At 49.3% G+C, this 25,347-nt stretch overlaps 1 protein-coding gene across 1 annotated transcript; it reads right to left on the bottom strand.

Annotated features, from left to right (window-relative positions):
• Window positions 1–6,351: 6,351 nt before the first annotated feature.
• Window positions 6,352–25,131, bottom strand: LOC123103078 (serine--tRNA ligase, chloroplastic/mitochondrial). Its single transcript, XM_044524568.1, has 10 exons — window positions 24,861–25,131; window positions 24,591–24,772; window positions 21,563–21,656; window positions 21,323–21,471; window positions 21,120–21,212; window positions 12,238–12,417; window positions 7,478–7,644; window positions 7,162–7,296; window positions 6,992–7,085; window positions 6,352–6,908 (listed from the first exon to the last, which is right to left on the bottom strand). The coding sequence occupies exons 1-10, from the start codon at window positions 25,120–25,122 to the stop codon at window positions 6,618–6,620; spliced, it is 1,647 nt and encodes a 548-aa protein (XP_044380503.1). The 5' UTR covers window positions 25,123–25,131; the 3' UTR covers window positions 6,352–6,617.
• Window positions 25,132–25,347: the final 216 nt, after the last annotated feature.

Below are 25,347 nucleotides of genomic sequence, written 5' to 3' on the forward strand. Positions count from 1 at the left end.
CAATGGATCACCTTCCTTCAGCTTACAATCCATCAAGGATCGCCAAACATTGAACCTTTCGGTCCTAGCCTGCACCTGAAACATGCTCTTGAGACTCTCAATCATATAGAAAGCCCCAACGTCTTCGAAATGCTGCTACAAATCGGGCTCCATACAAGCCAGCATGAGGTAGCTGATCTCGTTTGATTCAACAACGAGTTTCTGGTAGGCATTCTTGGTTGTGGTACTAGCATTATCGGCAGGTTCCTCTGGAAGCGGATCCTCTAGAACATGTTCCTTTTTATCATGCTTGAGAACAATTCTCAAATTTCTATACCAGGTATTAAAGTTTGTTCCATTCAGTTTATCCTTTTCCAGAATTGATTTCAATGCAAAGTTGGGTTGAGCAGGTGGTGCCATTGATCTATAACAGAAAAATATGCAATCACTAAGCAATGTGTTTATGTAGAGTAATTCTAGCCTTAAACAGAAATACTTCCACTGAAGTCAGCATCCCTCCGCAAACTCTCAGTGATTCAGGATCCGACTGTCACATGTGACTAGTGAGATTTAGCATCACTGTTAGACAACATGCATATCCGGTAAGCAACTCCTTACTAATCGTATCTCTATACGACTCCTGTCGGTCGGATAGGTATCTCATACCCCGGCTCCCGACCTCTTTTGCCACAAGGCCCAAAACCGTTTTGATAGCCTTGTCAAGTTAACCTAATGCAGTGCGTGTCCATGTACATGAACCCTTCAGTTCAAGGACACCTAGCAGCACCCCAATTTTATGAGCCCACTACTAGACGTACTTGACGTGCGAAGGTGCAACATCGGGAATGGCAATTTACTTGATATTCATGAGGGATCTTTCTACCATTCTATCATGCATAGAAACAAAGAAGCATAACAATCACAAGTAAAACATATATTGTGAAATAGTATGGCTCCTTCATGGATGTTCTTTCAAGTCGGCTCCAACTTCGATGACCATCTAAAAACTCCATCTTGTTTGTCACGCCGGGCCGCCAAGCTGCCAACCTGATCTCTATTATCCAAATACTACAACTAGTAATGAATATTACATAGAGTCATAAGTCGACACGCAGGTCGTTATACAATGAAATGACAACACTTTGGCTCCTGTCGGCTAACAAACATGACGTGCGGGCCATGTATAATTTACACACATGCATCACATACACATGAGCCATACTATTCACATCAAACCCTGCAAATAAAGTTATGCATAGAATCGCATTCTATCGGTTTTGAGTGATCGTGTATGAAATACAAGGCGCTACGCACACAGTGGTCCCGCTAGACGGTTAGCGGGCGGGGTTCGAAGGGGCAGCGCCCGACGTTTTCAGAAATCACAGATCACATCTGAACTCCGATCACGCCGAATTTTCTGATCTGACCGATCTTATCGATCATTGCGAGCCCGATTCGGATTTACGTTTCACTGTTAACCCTGATGGCGGATACCGCCGGTAGAGGTAGGTTGTATCATGACCTCATCGATTCCGATCATCAGAAAACATAGCCACATCGATCCCCATGTGCAGTTGATCTCATCAACCGTGCACATAGCCAATCTTATCAACAACAACAGATCTCATCTATCGCCTCCACATATCTAATATGCATACGATCTGAATCCAAATCCTATAGCAGAGGCTCTGATACCACTGTTTGGTTCTACGGTAGGGTGCGTTGACTACAAATTAAAATTTTCCTACGCGCAGAACAACCAAGAACATGATACGGGAGATGGATCACAGTTCGTTACCACTAGGCGCGCAGTGTCGTGTGATGTCTACTACACAACCTTCTTCTTGTAGACGTTGTTGGGCCTCCAAGTGCAGAGGTTTGTAGGACAGTAGCAAATTTCCCTCAAGTGGATGACCTAAGGTTTATCAATCCGTAGGAGGCGTAGGATGAAGATGGTCTCTCTCAAGCAACCCTGCAACCAAATAACAAAAGTTCTCTTGTGTCCCCAACACACCCAATACAATGGTAAATTGTATAGGTGCACTAGTTCGGCGAAGAGATGGTGATACAAGTGGTATATGGATGGTAGATATAGGTATTTGTAATCTGAAATATAAAAACAGCAAGGTAACTAATGATAAAAGTGAGCGTAAACGGTATTGCAATGCGTTGAAACAAGGCCTAGGGTTCATACTTTCGCTAGTGCAAGTCCTCTCAACAATAATAACATAATTGGATCATATAACTATCCCTCAACATGCAACAAAGAGTCACTCCAAAGTCACTAATAGCGGAGAACGAACGAAGAGATTATGGTAGGGTACGAAACCACCTCAAAGTTATTCTTTCTAATCAATCCGTTGGGCTATTCCTATAAGTGTCACAAACAGCCCTAGAGTTCGTACTAGAATAACACCTTAAGACACAAATCAATCAAAACCCTAATGTCACCTAGATACTCCAATGTCACCTCAAGTATCCGTGGGTATGATTATACGATATGCGTCACACAATCTCAGATTCATCTATTCAACCAACACAAAGGACCTCAAAGAGTGCCCCAAAGTTTCTACCGAAGAATCACGACGAAAACGTGTGCCTACCCCTATGCATAGGTTCATGGGCGAAACCCGCAAGTTGATCACCAAAACATACATCAAGTGAATCACGTGGTATCCCATTGTCACCACAGATACGCACGGCAAGACATACATCAAGTGTTCTCAAATCTTTAAAGACTCAATCCGATAAGATAACTTCAAAGGGGAAACTCAATCCATTACAAGAGAGTAGAGGGGGGGGAAACATCATAGGATCCAAATATAATAGCAAAGCTCGCGATACAGCAAGATCGTATCACCTCAAGAACACGAGAGAGAGAGAGAGATCAAACACATAGCTATTGGTACATACCCTCAGCCTCGAGGGAGAACTACTCCCTCCTCGTCATGGAGAGCACCGGGATGATGAAGATGGCCACCGAAGAGGGATACCCCCTCCGGCAGGGTGCCGGAGCGGGTCTAGATTGGCTTTCGGTGGCTACGGAGCCTTCTGGCGGCGGAACTCTCGATCTATTGTCTGTTCTGGAAGTTTTAGGGTACGTGAGTATATATGGGTGCAGGAAATACGTCGGTGGAGCTTCGGGGGCCCCACGAGGCAGGGGCGCGCCCTAGGGGGGCGCCCCCACCCTCGTGAGCACCTCCCTTGGCTCCTGACGTGGGGTTCAAGTCCATCCGGTAGCTTTCCTTCCAAAAATAACTTCTCCAGTTGATTTCGTTCCATTTCGACTCCGTTTGATATTCCTTTTTTTCGAAACACTAAAATAGGCAAAAAAAAACAACAATTCTGGGTTGGGCCTCCGGTTAATAGGTTAGTCCCAAAAATAATATAAAAGTGGATAATAAAGCCTAATATTGCCCAAAACAGTAGATAACATAGCATGGAGCAATCAAAAATTATAGATACGTTGGAGACGTATCACCGTGGAGCGGAAGAAGAGTTGGGGCAGCGCGTCCGCGTGGATCGTCTCCTCCTCATCCGATCTCCCTCGTACAGCCGGTAGTCGGTTCCCACGTACAGGTTTGCCGGAGCGGCGCAAGTGCACCGCCTCTAACAGTATCCGCGCGTGCAGGAGGAACGTCGTGCGGCGGACTGCTAGGTCCGATCACACAACTAGCGGTGAGTGGAGGTGTCTATTCGTAACACATGCAAACCCTAATGATAGCGCCGAAGCGATCAATCGCGTGAGTGTGCGGCACCTCCACTTTATATAGGCGTCCGTCGCGGGCTCAACACTTGGGCCTCGCACGGACCCTAAGGCCCATAAGTCTACTCGGCCACAATCCGAATACAACTCGGATCACATCCGACCAGTGTCCTCGGATCCGACCTCGTAGGTTCCTTCCCTTAAGCGCGCGACCCCTTAGGTTCAAGCCGGCTTGGTCGCAATTCGGATCACCTCCGAACTGCACAGTTGGTAGCGGCCTCTAGCAAGGCATGCCGAACACCAAACAGACTATGAAGCTAGTTAGGGGAACATGTACATCATACTTCCATTCCTTTTGCCACACGATATATGTTGTCGGGCTCAAGGCGAGTCTGCCATCCTTGTGCTAGCCCGACCTCTTTCTCGTTCCGGTGATGCCGACCACAAATCGTATTATCTCATAATCCTTGTCGCATGGCCATGCTTATCCTGGTCGGATCACACGAGGGGCCCAGAGTATATCTCTCCTGGTCGGAGGGGAAAATCCCATCTTGCTCGACCACGTCTCGCATCATGGTTCTGGACAAACCCGAAACCTACCTTTATAACTACCCAGTTACGGAGTAGCGTTTGGTCGGCCCAAAGCAAGTCTGTCACCATCCCGAGTATATGCGTCAGCTCAAGTCTTAGGACATAGAACATATGTTGTACTCGAGACTCACAGATGACATATCGCTGCGTCTCATAGTTGGGTCTGTCCGACTCGGACCTTATCTCGACTCGGATCTGACTACGTCGAATCCGACCAGATCCTTCCAAGTCCATATTATCCGGTTAGCATCCAATGCTCCATGGCTAGTGAGACCAAGCCATCGACCGTGTCATATGCTAGTCTAGTTGGCTGCGCGTCCACATAGCCCTTTCGACTAGGGACCTTTTAGGACAGTCATCATACAATGCATAGTCCCACAAACAAGTCACATACTTGCTGATACACATCATTGATAATGTCCAAGGACTATCTTTATTCATAAACACATAGGAAATATCATCATACATGATTGCCTCTAGGGCATATCTCCAACAGCCGCACCACCCTCGAAGATGATGCCACCGGCATTGTGTCGAACAGGTTGCGGGTGCCGGGGAGCACATCGGTTGGTATCTCCCAACGCACGTTTCCTGGTCCCTCAGTATGACAAGGCACCAGCCATCAGCATGGTGCTGAGGTCGATGGGCGTGGGCGCGGGCGTGGGCGCGGGCACCATGCTCACCTCCGACGAGCATTCCCCGGAGAGTCGGGAGGCTTGCAGGTAAACGTGGAAGCCAGGAATTGGGTGCGTCGCCGATGCGCGGGGCGACTTTGGCAGGACCATCTGAGGAAACGTGGATGAGCCGGTGCTGGCAGCGGCCACAGCAACGTTGACGAGCCCGTGTTGGCCAGGGTTTAACCCTAGGTAGAGCAGGGCCTTCCTCGTTGCCGCGGCCACTCAGGCGTAGGTTCCTCCTGTTGTGCGGTGGCGCTGAGGGCGGCGACGGCCGCTACTTCTGGGCTTGCGTCCGTCGCGTGCCTCCGGTCCTTCCTCTTGGCCGACTGCACGGCCCGCTCCTTGAGCATCAGATGCTTCTTCTTCTTGGGCGGCGCAGCGGTCTTGCGGGGGGGGGGAGGGGCTTGCCTTTGTCGGAGGGGGCGGAGACGTGGCCGGACGAGGCGAGAGAGGTGAGGTCGGCGGCAGCCTCGAGGGCGTCGTCCATGGCGAGCGGCCGAGAGCGCGCGTAGGGTAGGAGGGTTTTTAGGAAAGTGGAGGGAAATGATGGATGCTTTGCCACCGACTGGCGGGCCAGGGGGAGTAGTTGGTGTGCGGCGCGCGCGGCCGTCCCGTGTCCGCGCCAACACAAATCAGGCTCAAAATTGGACCGCGAATGGGTCGACGGGCTGACAAAAAGCGGACGCGCGTCCGTTTGGATCGGCGCGTTGGACCGATTTTTCTGTCCGCCGCGACCCAAACGAACGCGCATGGACGAAATGGGTCAGCCCGATGGAGTTGCTCTAAAAAAAGTAATGTCAATTTTTTAGCTTTATTATTATTTTTAAATTGCTCAAGCGCCTAAACAAGCGGTTAGCCTTGAAGATGGCCCAATTAATCGTGCCCGAAAACCAATCGCTGCAAAGACCGTTCCTGCTCGTGCGGAGAAGGAAAATAAAATATGTTCACCAAAATTGTGGTTTCACTTTTTTTTCACGTCCATAGCATTAACGAGAGGCTCCATTTCTAAATAAAATAAGATACCTCAATTTTTAGTTAAGATTCAAAATTATCTTCTACTCCCTCCATTTCTAAATATAGACGTACTTTGAAGTGTAGATTTACTTATTTTACTCCGTATTTAGTCTATATTGGAATCTCTAAAATAATTTATATGAAGGAACACAGGGAGTACTACTCTGTAACTTAATATAAGATATTTTTTTACACTATGATGGTGTCAAAATCAGTGTCAGAAAATGACTTCTTTTAAGTTACAGAGGGAGTACCAGTGGCGGGTATTAAAGGCATCTTCAATAATTTGTATGTTAGCTTGTTGATAAAATATAACATGTCATCAACTAACACCTTAACATCCAACAACTCTAATGGGTTGTATCTAGTTTGCCCAATAGGATGTAAGATAATAAATGAGATGCTCTCTCATTCTACATTGAAGCTTGTGCAATGGATGTTGGTTCATGTACATACAACCTTCCTCTCTTTCCTCATTTATTGTATGACACATCATCAAAAATCCTATACGGCAAAGTCTACCAAGAACTATCTTACAACCATTAAAGATGCCCTAACATGTTCTTCTAGGCACTTGCCACTTCCATATAAAAAGAAACCCCTCCTAAATAGTTTAAATGCCTCCCGCAAAAAAAGAAGTTTAATTGCCACTATAATTTGGTTTTGGGGGTGAGGACGCCAAGCCCACCCATGAAGGGCCTCAGCGGCTCCGGAATCACCACCGTACCATCCTCTTGCTGAAAATTCTCCAAAATGGATATGATCAGGCGAGGAACAGCGACTGCCGTTGCGTTGAGCGTGTGGACAAACTGCGTCGGACCTGAACTACCCCCTTTCCCTTTCTTGCTGTTCGTCGACGGTGGAGGCTCCAAGGGTGCTGGCCGGAACCGGATACCCAGCCGCCTGCTCTGGTAGTCCGTGCAGTTTGATGCACTTGAGATCTGCATATGTTTTGAGCAGAAAACATGAGAACTGCTCAAAATGGATACAAGTTGCCAGGGCGCAAGAAATACTTGCTGCCTACCTCACCATACCGATCCAGGCCTGGCATCCATGCCTCAATGTCATACTTTCTGTAGGCTGGAGCGCCCAAATCTCCTGTTGCCATATCCAAAGTTCTACGAGAGAGGAGAATAATCTTATTGGCCTTGGAACGTTTATGACTTAGAAACTCACAAGAAGATCAGGAAATACTTAAAATGAAGTCCGAGTGATGCATAAAGATTCTCTTCGATGGTTATAAGTTCTTCATGGTACTTGTCACTTTCCTCTGGCCGACAGAATATGAACATCTCAACCTTGCTAAATTGATGTACTCGGTAGAGGCCCCTGTTCAAGACAGATTAACTGAAACTCAGCAACTTCACACAAAAAAAAGAGTAAACAATTTCATTACGGACTTGAACCATCATCAATCAGTAATTTCTATATGAGCATACTATAAGGAAACTTCCTAAATCAAAACACACACTCAAAGACAGCCTTTAAGGGAAGAAGAGAACAGAGATACCTAGTGGCAGCACCTGCGGCACCTGCTTCTGTGCGAAAACAGTGTGAATATGCCACATATTTTAGAGGTAAATCAGAGTCGGCAAGGATAGAGTTCATATGGATGCCTCCAACGGGAATTTCTGCAGTCCCTATGAGGCACTGATCACTGTTATCTATTGAATAGACCTACATAAAGATGGCACAAGTGATTATTTAAAATCATCATGTAAGGGACATAAAGATGTCATATGATTTGATTCTGCACAGTACTATTGAATATTGAATAGTAACAAGGTACCACTATAACCTGCCATAACATACTGGCAGAAAGCATATAGTACAGAAATTGCACTTATATAATTCTATTGCTTGAGCATCTGTGCAACAACAACAAAGCCTTTCAGTTCCAAACAAGTTGGGGTAGGCTAGAATTGAAACCCGTAATATATTGAAACCAAGTCATGGTTCTGGCACATGGATAGCTAACTTTTATGCACCCCTGTCCAATCTTTTGTGATATTCTAGTCCTTCAGATATCTCTTTACGGACTCCTCCCATGTTAAGTTTGGTCTACCCGACCTCTCTTGACATTATCAGCACACCTTAACCGTCCGCTAAGCAATGGTGCTTCTAGAGGCCTGCATTGTATACACCCAAACCATCTCCGATGATGTTGGGCAAGCTTCTCTTCAATCGGTGCCACCCCAACTCTACCACGTAGATCATCATTCCAGACCCGATCATTTCTTGTGTGGCCACATATCCATCTCAACATGCCCATCACTACAACACCTAGCTGTTGGACATGTCGCCTTTTAGTTGGCCAACATTCGGCGCCATACAACATCGTAGGTCGAATCGTCCTATACAGTCTGCCTTTTAACTTTTGTGGCACTCTTATCACAAAGAACGCCAGAAGCTTGGTGCCACCTCATTTATCCAGCTTTGATTCGATGACTCACATCTTCATCGATATCACCATCCTCCTGCAACATTGACCCGAAATATCGAAAGGTGTCCTTCTGAGGTACCACCTACCCATCAAGGCTAACTTCCTCCTCCTCGTGCCTAGTAGTATTGAAATTGCACCTCATTTACTCAGTTTTAGCTCTACGAAGCCTAAAACATTTCGATTCGAATGCATGTCTCTACAGCACACTTTCTATTAACCCATGTCCGACTATCGTCGACTAGCACCACATCATCCGTAAAGAGCATACACCATGAGATATCTCCTTGCATATCCCTTGTGACATCATCCATCACCAAAGCAAAAACGATAAGGGCTCAAAGCTGGCCCTTGGTGCAGTCCTATTTTAATTGGAAAGTCATCAGTGTCGCCATCACTTGTTCGAACACTTGTCACAACATTATCATACATGTCCTTGATGAGGTAATGGACTTTGTTGTCATTCTTGTCATTCTTCTTAAGCGGCGCTCAACGACTCTCTCCCATAACTTCATCACCTTAATTTCATGGTAATTAGTACTCCCTCCGTCCCAAAATTCTTGTCTTAGATTCGTCTAGATACGGATGTATCTAACACTAAAACGTAACTAGATACATCCGTATTTAGACAAATCTAAGACAAGAATTTTGGGAGAAAGGGAGTACAATTTTGAACATCTTCCTTGTTCTTGAAAATTGGTACTATTATACTCCGCCTCTATTCTTTGGTATCTAGTTTGACCCAAAAATAAGGTTGAAAAGCTTAGTTAGCCATACTACCGCTATGTCTCCAAGGCCTCTCCACACCCCAATGGGGATACCATCAGGATCCATCGCCTTGCATCCTTTCATCCTTTTTAAAGCCTCCCTGACCTCGAGCTCCTAAATTCGCTACACAAAATGTATGTACGTATCGTTAAATGAATCGTCCAGCTCCATGGTAGAGCTCTCAATTCTCTCCATTGAACAGCTTGTCGAAGTAATCTCGCCATCTATGCTTGATCTCCTCGTCCTTCACCAGAAGCCGATCTGCTCAATCCTTGATGCATTTGACTTGGTTGACATCCCTCGTCTTCCTCTCTCGGATCTTGGCCATCTTATAGATGTCCCTTTCGCCTTCCTTCGTGTTTAAACATAAATGCTGGTAGAGGTCCTCATACGCCTGACCTCTTGCTTCACTTATATCTCGCTTTGCAGTCTTCTTTGCCACTTTGTACTTCTCCATGTTGCCTTCACTCTTATCCAGGTGTAGGCATCTGAAACGGTCTTTCTTCTCCTTAATAGTCTTCTGGACATCGTCGTTCCACCACCAGGTATCTTTAGCTTCGCTTCTACTACCCTAGTCACCCCAAACTCCTCTGATGCTTCCTTCCATGTGCAAGTCTTCATCTTCATCCACATATTGTTTGGATCACCTCCTTAATAGCCTTCTCCTTGAAAGCATGAGTTGCCTCCGCCTTGAGCTTCCACCACTTCATTCTAACGACTTTGGCGCGCTTATCCTGCTAGACATGAGTCTGAAAGCGAAAGTCAGCCACCACAAGCTTATGTTGAGGGACAACACTCTCTCTAGTTATCACCTTACAATTGAGGCAAGCACGCATGTCTTCTCTTCTCGAGAGGATGAAATCAATCTGGCTAGAATATTGTCCACTATAGGAAGTCAATGGATGGGATTCTCTCTTTCTAAAGAGGGTGTTATCTACAATCATGTCATAGGCTAAAGCAAAGCTTAAGACATCCTCTCCTTGATTCATGTTACTGTAAGTGCATCTAGTGCCACCCCTAGTTGGTTTTGGAGTATTGACGACAAACCTAGTTGAGGGACTAATGTGTTTGTGAGAATTGCAGGATAACACAGGTAGAAGTCCCTCATTGATTCGGTTTTCCTACCAGAGATGACCCCTAAAAATGTATGAAGACATTGAAGTCAAAGGTGGTATATGAAGATATTCACATTGAAGACTATGACAAGAGAAGACATCGCATGAAGCCTATGGAGCTCGAAGACTTAGGTCTTTCGTAGGTCTTTTTCTTCCTCTTTGTTCAGTCATAGGAACCACCGTACTGTTAAGTGGGGTCCAAGAGAACCAGTCAGAATGACTGAAGTGATGCTTAAACAAAACCTATGTCTTCGAGTAAAGACTTTGAGAGCGAATCTTGTCCAGAGTCAGACAAGTCAGCTTTGCTTGTAGCCCAAGTAAAGTTGCCGTGTGAGTTTGAAATCTGACCGTTGAAACACGTGTCAGTTCCTTAGTGACGCAGGGTCATTTCGGACAAATCAGGTTGGGTTGCCAAGTGGCTATAAATAGCCCACCCCCTACAACCATAAATGGTTGGCTACTCAGATTCAGAGTACGGCTTTTGTCGTTTGAGAGCAACCCACCTCGAAGCCTTTAAGAGAGAATTCCTTGCGAGGATAAAGCCCTAACCACCCAGAGCCAAAGAGAATTAGGCATCACTTAAGTCTTCTTGTCTGTGTGATCTGAAGACTTATTACACTTGAGGACTGTGAATCCTCCAGCCGGTTAGGCGTCGCGTTCTGAGCATCCAAGAGACATTGTGGATTGCCGGTGAACGAAGTCTGTGAAGGTTTGGGAGTCTACCTTGAAGACTTACCAGAGTGATTGGGCGAGGTCTGTGTGACCTTAGCTCAAGGGGAATACGGTGAGGACTGGGTGTCCTGAGCTGCGTGTTCAGGACTGGGTGTCCGGGACTGTGTGTCCTCAGGTTTAAATACCTAGCCGCCCTAACCAGACGTACAGTTATCACAGCAACTGGAACTGGTCCAACAAATCATTGTCTTCAACGTGTCACTGGTTGTATCCTTTCCTTCCCTTTACTTACTGTTGGTCCTTGTGAAGTCATTGTATGATTGCACTATCTTTTATCTTCACTGAGTGACTGTGTTTTCTGTTTGGCTTCATAATATCTTCCTACCTGATCCTTAATACATTGCTGCTATTAGTCATTGTGCTTTCACTCCATTGAATACTTGACTATGGCTTGCCTAGTGTAGTCTTCCTTCCGCTGCAGGGTAATAGGTTTATTTCTATCGTTTGTCTTCATAACTTCCACGTTTTGAAGACTTTCATAAAAATCGCCTATTCACCCCCCTCTAATCGATATAACGCACTTTCAGTTACCATATCCAAAGCCCCCATGCACCCCTTCAAAACTTGTGTTAGATGTACCCATTAGCCATTGAGGTCTCCTCCTATGAAGAGCTTCTTGCCAATAGGTACACTTCTAACCATGTCTTCCAGGCCTTCCCAGAACTCCTCTCTCTGTGGCCTACTTGCGAGGCATACACACTGATAACATTGAGAACTAAGTCTCCAACGACCAGCTTAACCAGGATAATCCGGTCCCCTTGCCTCCTTTTGAGAAAGTTCTACAACATCTTTCATCTAGGTAGTTAACGATGTAATATGTAACAATCTTGTCTGCTTTACTTAAACTAAACCTTTCTATTACAGTCGAATTGGTAATCATTACAATGAGCAGGATACAATATAAGTGACTGTGCAAGGCCACTGAGAATAGCTAAAATGTACCTCCCTCTAACAAAACTACAAAAATGGAATTGAAATTGTTAATTGGCCTGCATTGACCATCACAGCAACCTGGCCGCACATCAGCACTAACCAAATAATCAACAAGAACAAACAGAATACTGATGGAAAATATATCACATGAAAACAAATAAGGCACTAAATCATTGACATGACAACAATAACAACAAAGCCTTTCAGTCCCAAACAAGCAGTGGTTGTTCTAACACTGTTGATAACAAAAGTAACCAAATACTACGTTTAGAGACTGCATACCTGAGTATTTTGGGCCCTTGGCTGGAAGCCGCATCTCTCAACAACAGATGATCTAACAATCTCTGGAGTTATGAGTGGTGTGAAACCCTTCTTTGAGACCTCAGCAATACCCCAATTTACAAGGGCCATCTCCAACAAAACAGCTTCATTCTTCAGGTAGTAGAACTTTGAACCACTAACCTGCGCAAGACAGTACAAACTTTTTGTAGAAAAGAGCAGGACCAATCTGGGCATCTACTCATATCAGGACTTTGTACTATTAAGGCAAAATAACTAGAGCCTTCCAGCGAGCATATATTGACTTAATATCGTTTAGTACAAGTATCCTGTGTAACTAAACCAGGTGGCGCCAACTACTGGTTTTTCCTGCTTCCCCGTTCAGCCACCTCTCTGCAACAATTTCAAGTTTTCAAGTTTCAACCCTCAGATAAAGTTAACCAAAACCTCGTTAGCCGGTCTATTGGTGGAGGCTTGGAGCTATCAGTTAGATTTTCACCTTACAGCTTTGGCACCCATCCCTTCCTCTCCCCACTACCGCACCAGTTTATACCTCCCCTTTACTTTCTCCTCCACCAACCCGGCCGTCGAGTCTCCACTCCGTGAATGAGAATTCTTTCACCGCAACAGAGTTCTGCCTCAAGGAATTGGCAGACGATGTCTTCCCTCAAGCGTGGCAATCTCACAGCCATACGCCTCCTTACCCCGTCCACGTGCTGCACTCCAGTCCAAGCCCCCTAATGCCTCCTCCACATTCTGATCTGGCTTCTAGAGGATCTCTGCCAGGATGTTCCCGACTCGTGCACCCATCCCACAATTATTCTGCTTGCCTCCGTGCTATCGCCTAGAGTGACTTCAAGCACTTCAGATGTAAGCGATCCACCATGATGGTTGCCCATCCGCAGGCTGTCACATCTCTGTCCTCCAGCTCTCCTCCCGCTCTTCATACTCCCAGTTTCTTCACTTTTAAGGATGTGAGTTGCAGCTCCCGTCAGATTATGTCTGTTATGACCGGCCAGGTCTATGGCCGCCGGGGGCCCACTGGGCAGGCTTAAGGCCCAAGTTATCTTAGTTTATTTTCAGATTATGATTATATATACAAGTTGTAAGACTATTTTGAGGATTAAGCAATAAGACTATTCTATTGCCCGGCTTCCAGAGGAGCCGGAACCCTAAACCCTAGCCCTCTCTCTCCTGCGCCGCCGCCACCCAGCCGCAAGGACGGCGCCTCGCCGCCGGCCGCCGCGTTCTAGCCCACGTCCTTTCCCTACCACCTACGACCTAGAGGAGCCCGAACCCTAGCTCCTAACACCTTGGTATCAGTCAGCTCTGGTTCGACCATGTCATCCTCACCACCATCGCCGTCGCTGGCTGTGACCACCACCGCCGCATCAGCGCCCCTCGCCACGGGGTCGCTGGTCCTCCCGTCCGCGCCGCTGGACCTCATCCCCGGCGCGTCACCCGGCCATCCGCCGGCCCCCATCACCACTACGCCGCCGTCGCCATCAACTCTACCGGCCCACTACACCCCGGAGGCCATGGCAGGGGTCCTCAACGACTTGGTCGTCGCGGTCCAGGGCATCCGGCTCTTCCTGGCCGTACGGACCGCCACAACCGCCCCCGCCGCCTGCGCCCTCCGGGCCGCCGACACTCCCGTGGTACTCGGTGCCTGCCGCGCTCGCCGGCGGCTACCCGGCACTACAACAGCCGGCCGCTCCAGCGCCGGCCTGGCCACACTGGCCCGCGCCAGCAACCGCGGCATCGGCCGCGTCCGCCCCAACCCCGTGGCCGGTCTGGTCTGCCCCGGCCCCCACGCCGTCTCCACCGCCTACCGCCGGCCTGAGTCAGGGCCCTTCCGGGGGGCTTCCGATCCAGCAGGTGCGGTTTCCACCGTCGCCCTCTCCGATTCCGGCTTGGCTCACCGGAACGACGCCACCGCCGGTCTACACGGAGGCCAGCGAACCGGCGGTGCCCACGCTACAGTTCGGCGCGCCGTCCTCGGCCCTTCGCATCGACGAACCGGTGGGCACTGGCGCATCAACCCCGACACCACCTCGCTTTGCCCGGATCGACTTTGCCACGTATGATGGCTCGGAGGACCCTCTTAACTGGTTAAACCAGTGTGATCAGTTCTTCCGGGGGCAGCGCACACCCGCGTCCGAGCGCACTTGGCTCGCGTCATACCACCTCCGGGGTGCCGCCCAGACATGGTACTACGCCCTCGAGCAGGACGAGGGCGGCATGCCCCCCTGGGATCGTTTCCGCGAGCTGTGTCTCCTTCGCTTCGGTCCACCACGGCGCGGCAGCCGCTTGTCCGAGCTGGGCCGCCTACCCTTCACCTCCACGGTCCAGGATTTCGCCGACCGCTTCCAGGCTCTGGCGTGTCACGCACCGGGGGTGACAGCACTACAGCGGGCTGAACTCTTCGTCGGCGGCCTTCCCGACCACATCCGCGCGGACGTTGAGATGAAGGGACCCCAGCACCTGCAGACGGCCATGTACTACGCTCGGGCGTTCGAGCAGCGCGCCCAGGCCTTAACACGGCCCGCACCACCTCGGGGGAGCCGAGTGCCTCCACGACCACCGCCGGCCGCACCAGCTTCTGCAGCCGCCTCACCGACGGCCACTCCGGCCGCGACGCGGCCCTTCCGGCGCCTCTCGCAGGCCGAGCAGCTCGAGCGCCGCCGCCTGGGGCTGTGCTTTAACTGTGATGCGCCCTATGCCCCGGGCCATGTCTACCCGCGCCTCTTCTACTTGGAGACAGTCGACGAGACCGAGGACGCTGCCACCGACGATGGACTCGGCGACCCAGCCGCCGCCGAGGTCGCGCCGGCACCCGCGCCCGCGCCGGCTACGGCCCTTGTCGTCTCCCTCCACGCGTTGGCCGGCATCCGCAATGAGCGGACTATGCTTATTCCGGTCACGATCCACGGCGAGACTCTGGTGGCTCTCTTAGACACGGGCTCTACACATAACTTCCTTCCGGAGGCTACTATGCGGCGCCTTGCCCTACAGCCGACGGGAGGGGAGCAGCTGCGGGTCACCGTCGCTAATGGCGACCGCCTCCGATGCCATGGGCTCGCTCGGGACGTTCCCATTACTATCGGCGACGAGCACTTCACCATCACATGTGCCGGCATCGACTTGGGCTGCTTCGACTTCATCCTCGGCGTCGACTTTTTGCGGACTCTCGGTCCCATCCTTTGGGACTTCGACGCCCTGACGATGACCTTCTGGCGCCTCGGCCGCCGCATCCGGTGGGAGGGCGTTGGCGGCACCCCGGCGTCGCCCCCACTCCAGCTAGCCGCGGCCACCACGGAGGCCGAGCATCCGCTGCTGGATCACCTCCTGCAGCAGCACGGTGATCTTTTTGCGGAACCCCAGGGCCTTCCGCCGGCCCGGGTCTACGACCACCGTATTCATCTCCTGCCGGGCTCGGCTCCGGTGGCAGTACGGCCCTACCGGTACCCTCAGTTGCAGAAGGACGAGTTGGAGCGGCAGTGCGCCATCATGCTTGCCGCGGGCATTATCCGTATCTCTACATCACCCTTTACGGCGCCGGTCCTCCTCGTACGTAAGTCGGACGGCACTTGGCGCTTCTGCATCGACTACCGCGCCCTTAATGCTCTCACACTTAAGGATAAGTTTCCTATTCCGGTGGTCGATGAACTCCTGGATGAGCTACATGGTGCGCGCTTCTTCACCAAACTGGACCTCCGGTCGGGGTATCATCAGGTGCGCATGCATCCCGACGACATCGCCAAGACGGCGTTCCGGACCCATCACGGCCACTTCGAGTTCTTGGTGATGCCCTTTGGCCTCGCCAACGCCCCGGCGACATTTCAGGCCTTGATGAACGATGTCCTCCGGCCCTACTTACGTCGGTTTGTGCTCGTTTTCTTTGATGACATTCTTATCTACAGCGCCTCTTGGGCAGAGCACCTCCAGCATGTGGCCATCGTCTTCAACGAGCTTCGGGCGCATCATCTTCATCTTAAGCGCTCGAAGTGCTCGTTCGGGACACCTTCGGTCGCTTACCTCGGCCACGTCATCTCGGCCGAGGGTGTGGCCATGGACGCCGACAAGGTGGCGGCCGTCGCCGCCTGGCCCATTCCGCAGTCTCCGCGGGCTCTTCGCGGCTTCCTTGGTCTTGCCGGGTACTACCGGAAGTTCATCCGGGAGTTTGGCCTTATCGCGGCCCCGCTCACGCGTCTCCTCCGCCGCGACGCCTTCTCTTGGGATACGGAGGCCACTTCAGCGTTCGAGGCCCTCAAGGGGGCCCTCACGACGGGACCCGTACTGCAGATGCCGGACTTCGACCTTCCCTTCACCGTCGACTGCGACGCTTCCGGTGCGGGGTTTGGTGCGGTCCTGCACCAGGGCGATGGACCCCTCGCCTTCTTCAGCCGCCCCTTTGCTGCTCGCCATCTTAAATTGGCGGCGTATGAGCGTGAGCTCATTGGGTTGGTGCAGGCAGTACGCCATTGGCGGCCCTATCTTTGGGGCCGTTCCTTCCGGATCCGCACGGACCACTACAGCCTCAAGTTCATGCTGGATCAGAGGCTCTCGACGGTTCCCCAGCACCAGTGGATCAGTAAACTCTTTGGCTTTGATTTTACCGTCGAGTACCGGCCGGGTCGCCTCAACACCGTCGCCGACGCCCTATCTCGGCGTGACGCCGATGTGGACGATGGTGCGGCGGAAGGGGCTGCCTTCTGCATCATCACCGGGCCCTCTTTCGCCCTCTACGCCGACATTCGCCGGGCGAACGCTGCCGCGGCCGACGCCCTCCTCCTGCAGCAGCAGCTGGCGGCGGGCGAGCTAGAGGAGCCGTGGCGTCTAGCCGACGGCCTGCTTCTCCACGGGCGCCGCGTCTTCGTTCCGGACCACGACGATCTTCGTCAGCAGGTGCTGCGTCTCGCCCACTCGGCGGGCCATGAGGGCGTGCAGAAGACGCTCCATCGCCTCCGCGCCGACTTCTACATTCCAGGTGATCGTGCCCTGGTCCGCGACTGGGTACGGTCTTGTGTGACGTGCCAGCGCAACAAAACGGAGACCCTGCGACCAGCTGGTATGCTTCAGCCCTTGGAGGTCCCGTCTCAGGTTTGGGCGGACATCTCCATGGACTTCATCGAGGGCCTTCCCAAGGTGGGCGGCAAATCCGTCATTCTCACGGTGGTCGACCGCTTCTCCAAGTATGCTCATTTCATCGCCCTTGGCCATCCATATTCAGCGGCATCTGTCGCGCGGGCCTTCTTCGATGGCATTGTCCGTCTCCACGGGTTCCCTTCTTCGATCGTCAGTGATCGAGATCCTGTGTTCACGGGTCATGTATGGCGCGACCTCTTCCGACTGGCAGGCGTGAAGCTCCGCCTGAGTACCGCCTTCCACCCTCAGACAGACGACCAGTCTGAGATCGTTAACAAGGTGATTGCCATGTATTTGCGTTGTGTTACAGGTGATCGCCCTCGCGCATGGGTGGACTGGCTCTCGTGGGCGGAGTACTGCTACAACACCTCTTACCACTCCGCCCTCCGTGCTACGCCCTTTGAGGTGGTGTATGGCCGGCCACCCCCGCCGATTCTGCCGGTTGATCCAGCCTCGGCGCGGACCGAGGCAGCCGGGGCTCTTTTGAGGAGCCGTGATGAGATGCTCGCGGAGGTCCAGCAACGACTCCTCCAGGCCCAGCAGTTGGCCAAACGATACTATGATGGCCACCATCGCGAGGTGGAGTTCGCGGTGGGTGATTGGGTCTGGCTGCGTCTACTTCATCTCTCTACGCAGTCATTGGACCCCCGCGCGAGGAAGAAGCTCGGTCCTCGCTATGCCGGTCCCTTTGCTATCCTAGAACGCATTGGCAAAGTGGCGTACCGTCTTCAGCTTCCGGCAGGTGCCCGGATCCATGATGTCTTCCATGTCGGGCTGCTCAAGCCTTTCCGCGGCGATCCACCCGCGGCACCACCGGCGCTTCCGCCGCTCGCGGACGGGCGTCTCCTTCCTGCACCGGAGAAGGCGCTGAAGGCTCAGCTGCGCCGAGGCTCCTGGTACGTGTTGATTCGGTGGGCTGGACTACCAGAGGAGGACGCTACTTGGGAGCAACGCGAGGAGTTCCTCCAGCACTACCCCGACTTTCAGCTCGAGGACGAGTTGTTTGCGCAGGAGGGGAGAGATGTTATGACCGGCCAGGTCTATGGCCGCCGGGGGCCCACTGGGCAGGCTTAAGGCCCAAGTTATCTTAGTTTATTTTCAGATTATGATTATATATACAAGTTGTAAGACTATTTTGAGGATTAAGCAATAAGACTATTCTATTGCCCGGCTCCCAGAGGAGCCGGAACCCTAAACCCTAGGCCTCTCTCTCCTGCGCCGCCGCCACCCAGCCGCAAGGACGGCACCTCGCCACCGGCCGCCACGTTCTAGCCCACGCCCCGCTCCCTCCTTTCCCTACCACCTACGACCTAGAGGAGCCCGAACCCTTGCTCCTAACAATGTCACTATGCAAATTTCATATGATTACTGAAGATCTCGTCTGAGTGGTTAATTCTCCCTGTGTCAGTTCCTTCTCAGACCAATTTGCTGCTACTTTGCATTCAGATGTAGTATTAGTTTCTGTCGCTTCGGTTAGTTTATTTATTCCGCTGAAACATTTGATAAATTGCTAATAGATGTATGCTTTTCTCTTTTGCCTTTTCAGTATCACAACTGTTGCTTAGTGTCATGCACACCAGTGTTCGCCAAAATGACAAACCTCCAGAACTGCATGTGTACTTTTGCATGTCGAGATGTTAATTGTAGCTACTGCAGCATTTCAGCAGCAAAACTGTAATGTGATTGCTTACATATCACCAGATGGAGTTAAAGTAGGCAGTTCAGATATCAATGTGTTTTTATCTCTATGCTCATATATCATGCCATCGAAAGGCATTTAAGACAATGACTCGATCCCCTTCTGTGGCATTAGATATTAATCATATATGTTCCATCGATCCCCTCGAGGACAGTCAATCGTTTATGTCTGATGTCTATTGTTTCTATGATTGGCAAATGGCAATGTAAGCTACATCAAAGGCATTGGTTATCTGCAGTAAGTGAGGGTGTGTCTTCACTCTCTTGAGATCAAGCATAAGAGATGTTCCTGATTGAGCTGTTCCTGGGTGATTCAAAACCCAAAACTGTTGCGCTACAAAATCTCTCTATATCTTTCTATACCCGAAGCCTACTTCCTTGAAACTGATGTGCTTGAGAGTAGGCAAACTTCAGCTATGAATTATATTAGTATGTTTGCTCAAGATTCTGGTATTTGAATTATATTTTTCTTACTTGTCACCTTGATGTCCATATTCGTGGTTGTTTCACACTAACATAGGAGCTATTTATCATGAACCTGGATACACAACTTATATTGTGGTGGGCTGATTGACTCAAATATGAGACTGTGGAGATGTAAGTAAACCCTCGCTCACGACATGCTCTTGATACTAATTAAGTTGTACGGAGTCAATGAATACCACAGAATCCCCTCCCACACTCACCTGGTGAGATGTACTGCGCAATACATTAGGTAAATTGATACACTTAGCTCACAGGAAGCACCCTATCTCAATTGCTTTTGAGTCATGTTGTTATTTTCTGGGTAAAAGTGTTAGATTCTAACTATTGTTGTTTTGCTATGATTATTTTGGTGTTTACTTTAGTTTACCCTGATAATTCCAATAAGCTATCCATAAATAAATGTGATGATATACCTGTCATTGTGACTATGTATAATTTATATGGGATTTGAAATTTATTTATCTATCATTTCAGATATCATTTACATGTTCATGGGTTATTTGATCTTTTTCTATGAACATATATAATGTAGCGAGGATTTCTTCTATACTAGAAGGACTGGGTGCGCTTTGCTGCGCTGTTGGTCTTGTTGGGTTTTCATATACTATTTTTTACTCCCTCTGATTCAAAATATAAGGTGTATTAGTTTTTAGAAAAGTCAAACCCCTTTAAGTTTGACCAATTTTGTAGAGAAATGTACCAATATTCACAATATCAATCAGTATCATTAGATTCATCATGAAATGACTTTCAATATTTTATTTAATGACTTTCAATATTTTATTTATTTTGTAATGTGGATGTCGATATTTTTGGCTCTGGACTTGGTTAAAGTTAAAGAAAATTGACTTTCAGAAAAACAAATAGACCTTATATTTTGGAACCGAGGGAGTATTTGGTTTGGCGAGTGGGGAGATGATTGAGTGTGTTTTTCTTTTTATTTATAATACGGTGTTTCGCTCCGATTGATTTGAAAAATTGTTGACTTGGTCAAAATCGTGAATCAAATCCAAAATGAAATACCTCAATCCAATGTAAAAGCTCCAAAATTAAGGAGCAGAGTGTAAGAGAATTGAATGAGGGAGCTCCTTTAGAAATTGTTGATCTGGTCAAAACGGGATGACCCAATTCCAAATTGGAGACCTCAATTGATTGTGAGGCCTTAAAAATTAGGGAGCATAGTGCTATAGATAATGGTTTAGTCAACAATCCAATTTGCAGGTCATAGCCAAAGAGCCAATGAAGACATGAAAACAAAAAAGAGTTGAAAGGATTTGCCACTAATATTTATATAATTGGGTACAACAAAGCATTTCAAATGAGTGTGTTTCTATTATGTAAATCGGAATTGCAATTTGCTGGTCAACATACCGAAATCTACTATGAGGATGCCTCACAGTATTCAGTCAAAAAATAGATCCACTATGAGGTTACATACATGTATTTGTTGTTACTGAGAGTTTGACAACCCATGTTTGTCTCCTTAACTTTTAATTCTAACTGGTAGTCCTGTTTCAGCTTAAGTACAAATATATACTTTCTTACAGTTATACCTCAGAAGCTGCATCAAAGTCGAATAAATCAAGGTCCTTCCCAAGCTGAAGGTGGTCTTTAATGGGGAAACTGAAGCTTCTCTGACTGCCTACCTATATAACATAACTGAAAATTATGAAATGTTGAAAATACATAAACGGCATTACCTTGAAAAGAAAAAAAGCAACAGTACTGCAGATGAAGTTATACGGAAATCTACTACCTCCTTTCTGGTGACAGAGCTTTCCTCATCCCCTACAGGCACATCTGGATGTGTAGTATTAGGAATGCTTTGTGCTTCTAACTGAAGCTTATCAGTTAGCTGAACAAGATCCTCTTCTAGTGCAATAAGGCTTTCTTTCAGGTTTTTGCCTAAAATATCCCAAAATGAGTCAAAAATTTTAAGCTGCCGAATTCTATTTGCAAATACTTGGATGTCAGAAAACACTCATAATAATTCTACCTTCGTCAACAAGGGCTTGTCGCAAAGACGGGTCTAGTTTCTCTTTCATTTTGTTAGCAACTGCATTTCTTTCAGCTCGGAGCCGTTCGACCTCCTGTCATTTGCCATGATTAGGAATTGTCGCAATGCTTTTGTTACCTCCATATTATACAGTACAGAACTAATTAACCAATTGTATTCAGTTAATGAATATAAAGACAGATGTCTTCAATAGTTTTATAGACCTTGTGGGATGGAACAGTTTAAAGGGAACAGAATGAGCACCATGCACTGAGATGTGAATGAACAAGGAACTTACAAACTTTGCAAATTAACTCGGTGACACAAAAAATTGACTGGCGGGCAATCTTACATCAGTTCAGTGCAACCAAACTCTGCTAATGATTGAGCTTTTCATAATGCAATGTCATGTGGGGCATCCCCTTTAGGCGCAGGAGACCTACACAGGGGGCCACAACGCCAGCAGATGTAGGCAGTAGTGGCTAAAGGAAAGGATTAGTCGTATCCTTTTAGTTTGGCTAGTTAGTTATATTGCAAGTTTGCTTAGATTATGCCTTAGGCCTCAAGTCTTGTAACGTGGGCTACATAATGCTCACCTCTAATCTCTGATCAATCAGGAATAAACCAATCTATTCTCCCTCACGTTATTTCTTCCCCTGCCTTTGCTGTGTGACAGCCGCTCTCCGGCTGGCGTCACGCCGCAAAGGTCCAGGGGGTTGGCGCTTACTTCAGAAGTTCAGGTAGCTACCATCTCCACTCTAATCCTCCTCAAATCACCCACCACATGACAGCAAACATACTCGTTCTGATTCAGTATTGACAATTGGCAAGACAAAATGCATGTCATAATATATCAGAAGGCATATCTGGAAGAGCTAAACAAAAGCACAGGGTTAGAATGACTGTACGTGTTATAGGTCTAACAGGGTGTATCTGGAAGAGCTCAACAAAAGCTCAGGGTTATTAGTATGACTGTATGAGTTCCTCCTATGCCCTACTTCTAACTTTTATGGGTAGCCAGAAAAGTTGCGTGCGATTTCCCGCATATTATTTTTGAGTATGCTCCTAGAGAGACTAATTGTGCTGCCCATGATTTAGCCAAACTAGCTAGAAGTAAGGTGAGTGTGGGGTGGATGGAAGATCCACCCGTAGAGATTGTTGATACTCTTGTAAAAGATACTATGGTGATCACTTTGCAATAACGAGTACTTTGATGTCAAAATAAGTTGTCGTAATAAGAGTGTTGTTTCGGTGATCCTAAGGTGTAAGGGCATTTCTAACCGATCCCTTATCCGGCCGTAAGGGAGTATATTTGGCTTTTTTTCTCCTCTAAACCACACCTAGCCGATCCCTTATAACGGTTAGGGGAGTAAAAAAATTTACTCCATACCCATTCCTCTCCTTATATTTACTCCGGCTCGTGGCGGCCGAGTAAAATTTCCCCACTCTCTCTTCCTCTCCCCGCCCCACTCCTCGATCCGCCGCCCTCCCTCCTCCGGATGGCCGGACGGGGTGGCCGCCGGTCCCCTCCGTCGATCCGCAGCGCGGATCCGCGCCGCCACGCCCGCGGGTCGTCGTTTGCGGCCGCTTCCTCGAGCCGCCACCGCTCGGCCGATCCCCCCGCCGCCGCGCCCCTCACGCAGTTTGAGGACTTCCCGGACCTCACTCCACCGCGGCCGCAGACGAGGACCTACATGGGCGTTCGACGGCGGTCGTGGGGGACGTGGGAGGCTGAAATCACGAACCACAAGACCCACAAGCGGAAGTGGGTCGGCTCATTCGACACCGCCGAGCTCGCTGCCATGGAATACGACCGGTGGCAGGTCCGGTTCCACGGCCGCGACGCGCGGCTCAACTTTCCGTTCGGCACGGCTCCGGTCCACCTCGTCCTGCCGGAGCTGGGGGTGGTGACCGCTCGGATGGCGCGGGAGGACAGGGAGGCGAGAGAGCGCCTCGAGGCCGAGGCCACCGACAAGGCCTACATGGATGAGCTCCGCCAGCAGTACCCGAAGCTAGTGGAGGCTGAGCGGGCGATCTTTGCCATCAATGACGGCGAAGTTATCGTCATCTCCGACGACGAGGGCGGCAACGACGAGGGCGAGGAGGGCGGCAACGCGGGCGGCGAGGTGGGCAACTACAGCGAGATCGACGTCGGGGAGTGGCAGAGCGTCTTCCCCGACGACGACGACGACGGCACCGGCCCAGACCCAGCTCTCACCAAGGGTGGCCTCACCCGAAAAGATTGGCTCGACCTCCACTTCGCCCTAAACTAGTTTAAGTTTAGTTTTAGGTTAAATTTATGTATAATGTTCGGTTCCGAGAACTTTATTGTTGAACTTATGTTTAAATGCATCATCTTTGGTTCAAATTTGATTGAGTTTGTGCAAATTTAGTTTTACTCCGCTAACTTTAGGGGATCGGCTAGGTGCGGCAAAATTTCAAATTTTAGTGGAGTATATATACTCCACTAAGGTATGTACTCTGCTAACTTTTAGGGGATCGGTTAGAAATGCCCTAAGGAGAATAAATACTACCTCCAGGATATTTTGTTTGATGGGCTACCCCTAGACAAGCTCCTGGCCCCTGTATACCTGATGCCTACTCAGACATTCACAACGCAGATACATGCACAAACATCGAACTAACAACGATGATTCACGATCTACTGTCAGTCTTTTAGCTCTGATTCTAACTTACATAATGCCTACAGCTACCATGCGGTACAATAATCACAAGGCATGGCTGGCTATTATTGCCAAAAAAAAATGCTGAACAGTGCCAGTCCATCATTCATATAGCACAGCTCAAACAACAACTCGGGCATAATCCCAGATGGAAGTTATTACCCTTTGATAAGAATCATCTCATCTGACAGATACCCTTCTTTTTTGCGGGTGACCCATCATACCCAATGTCTAGCCTAGTAAATCACGCGCTTTGGCGGTGAAAAGCTATCAGTTCTATTGGAGTATACAGTCCAAAAACAAATCCGGAGTGCAGCAGTAGCAATAACAGGCAGGTCACTGACCTTCTGCAGCGCGAGGTACTGATCGTAGAGCTGAAGGACGACGTCGAGGTTGGCGGCGGAGTTCCGATTCCGGATGTTGGTGGCGACGACATCCCTGTTGTCCCGGATCCACTTGAAGTCTATCGCCGCCTTCCACTGCGGCCTCGTGGCACCACCACCCGCGCCGCCGCCGCCGCCGCCGCCTGTACCAAACTAGCACAGCTCAGATGGCAAATTAGGATAAATAAGATGGCTTTTTTATCTTATTAGGAACTCGTTTTCTTTTTTTACTTATGGTCTCAGGTTCGACTGCGGTGGTGGCGGCGGCGGAGGAGAACGAGAGGAAGCGGATAGGATGATAGCGGAGGAGGGAGAAGGTTAGTGTCCGGAGCGGGGGAAAGGATGGCGTTGTGGCAGCGGCGGAGGATAGGTATCGGCCGCAGGTCAGCATCTCGCCGGAGTGGGAAATGGCCGGCGGGCGGCGGACAGAGGGGGATAAGAGACTTGCGACTTGCAGAGCCTTGTCATGGCAGCCCCGCCATTTTATGGCCATCCAAGCGGTGTCCTTGGGTGGAATATCAGCCGTCCGATGAACCATTTTGCCATTATATTTTGGGACAGAGGGAGTATATCCTAAGATGTGTTTGGTTGTCAACTTACACCTTAATTTTTGCCTGCATTACATACACTTTCCAGCTGTGCATAGCATGAGAGGAAAGGTTTGCGCATAGTACTTGATGTCCTGCATCGTCTGAACTCACACATGTACACGTTGTTT

This window comes from Triticum aestivum, chromosome 5A, assembly GCF_018294505.1.
Source record: "Triticum aestivum cultivar Chinese Spring chromosome 5A, IWGSC CS RefSeq v2.1, whole genome shotgun sequence".
Taxonomy (NCBI): domain Eukaryota; kingdom Viridiplantae; phylum Streptophyta; class Magnoliopsida; order Poales; family Poaceae; genus Triticum; species Triticum aestivum.

Bases quoted from the DNA above. Each gene is read 5' to 3' on its own strand.
- LOC123103078 (XM_044524568.1), bottom strand. From the start codon at position 25,122: ATGGCCATAAAATGGCGGGGCTGCCATGACAAGGCTCTGCAAGTCGCA. The intron at 21,213-21,322 runs GTAGTAGATTTC...TATGTTATATAG, and splicing joins GCTCTGTCACCAGAAAGGAG to GTAGGCAGTCAGAGAAGCTT. The intron at 7,645-12,237 runs GTATGCAGTCTC...ATCTTTATGTAG, and splicing joins CAAGGGCCCAAAATACTCAG to GTCTATTCAATAGATAACAG.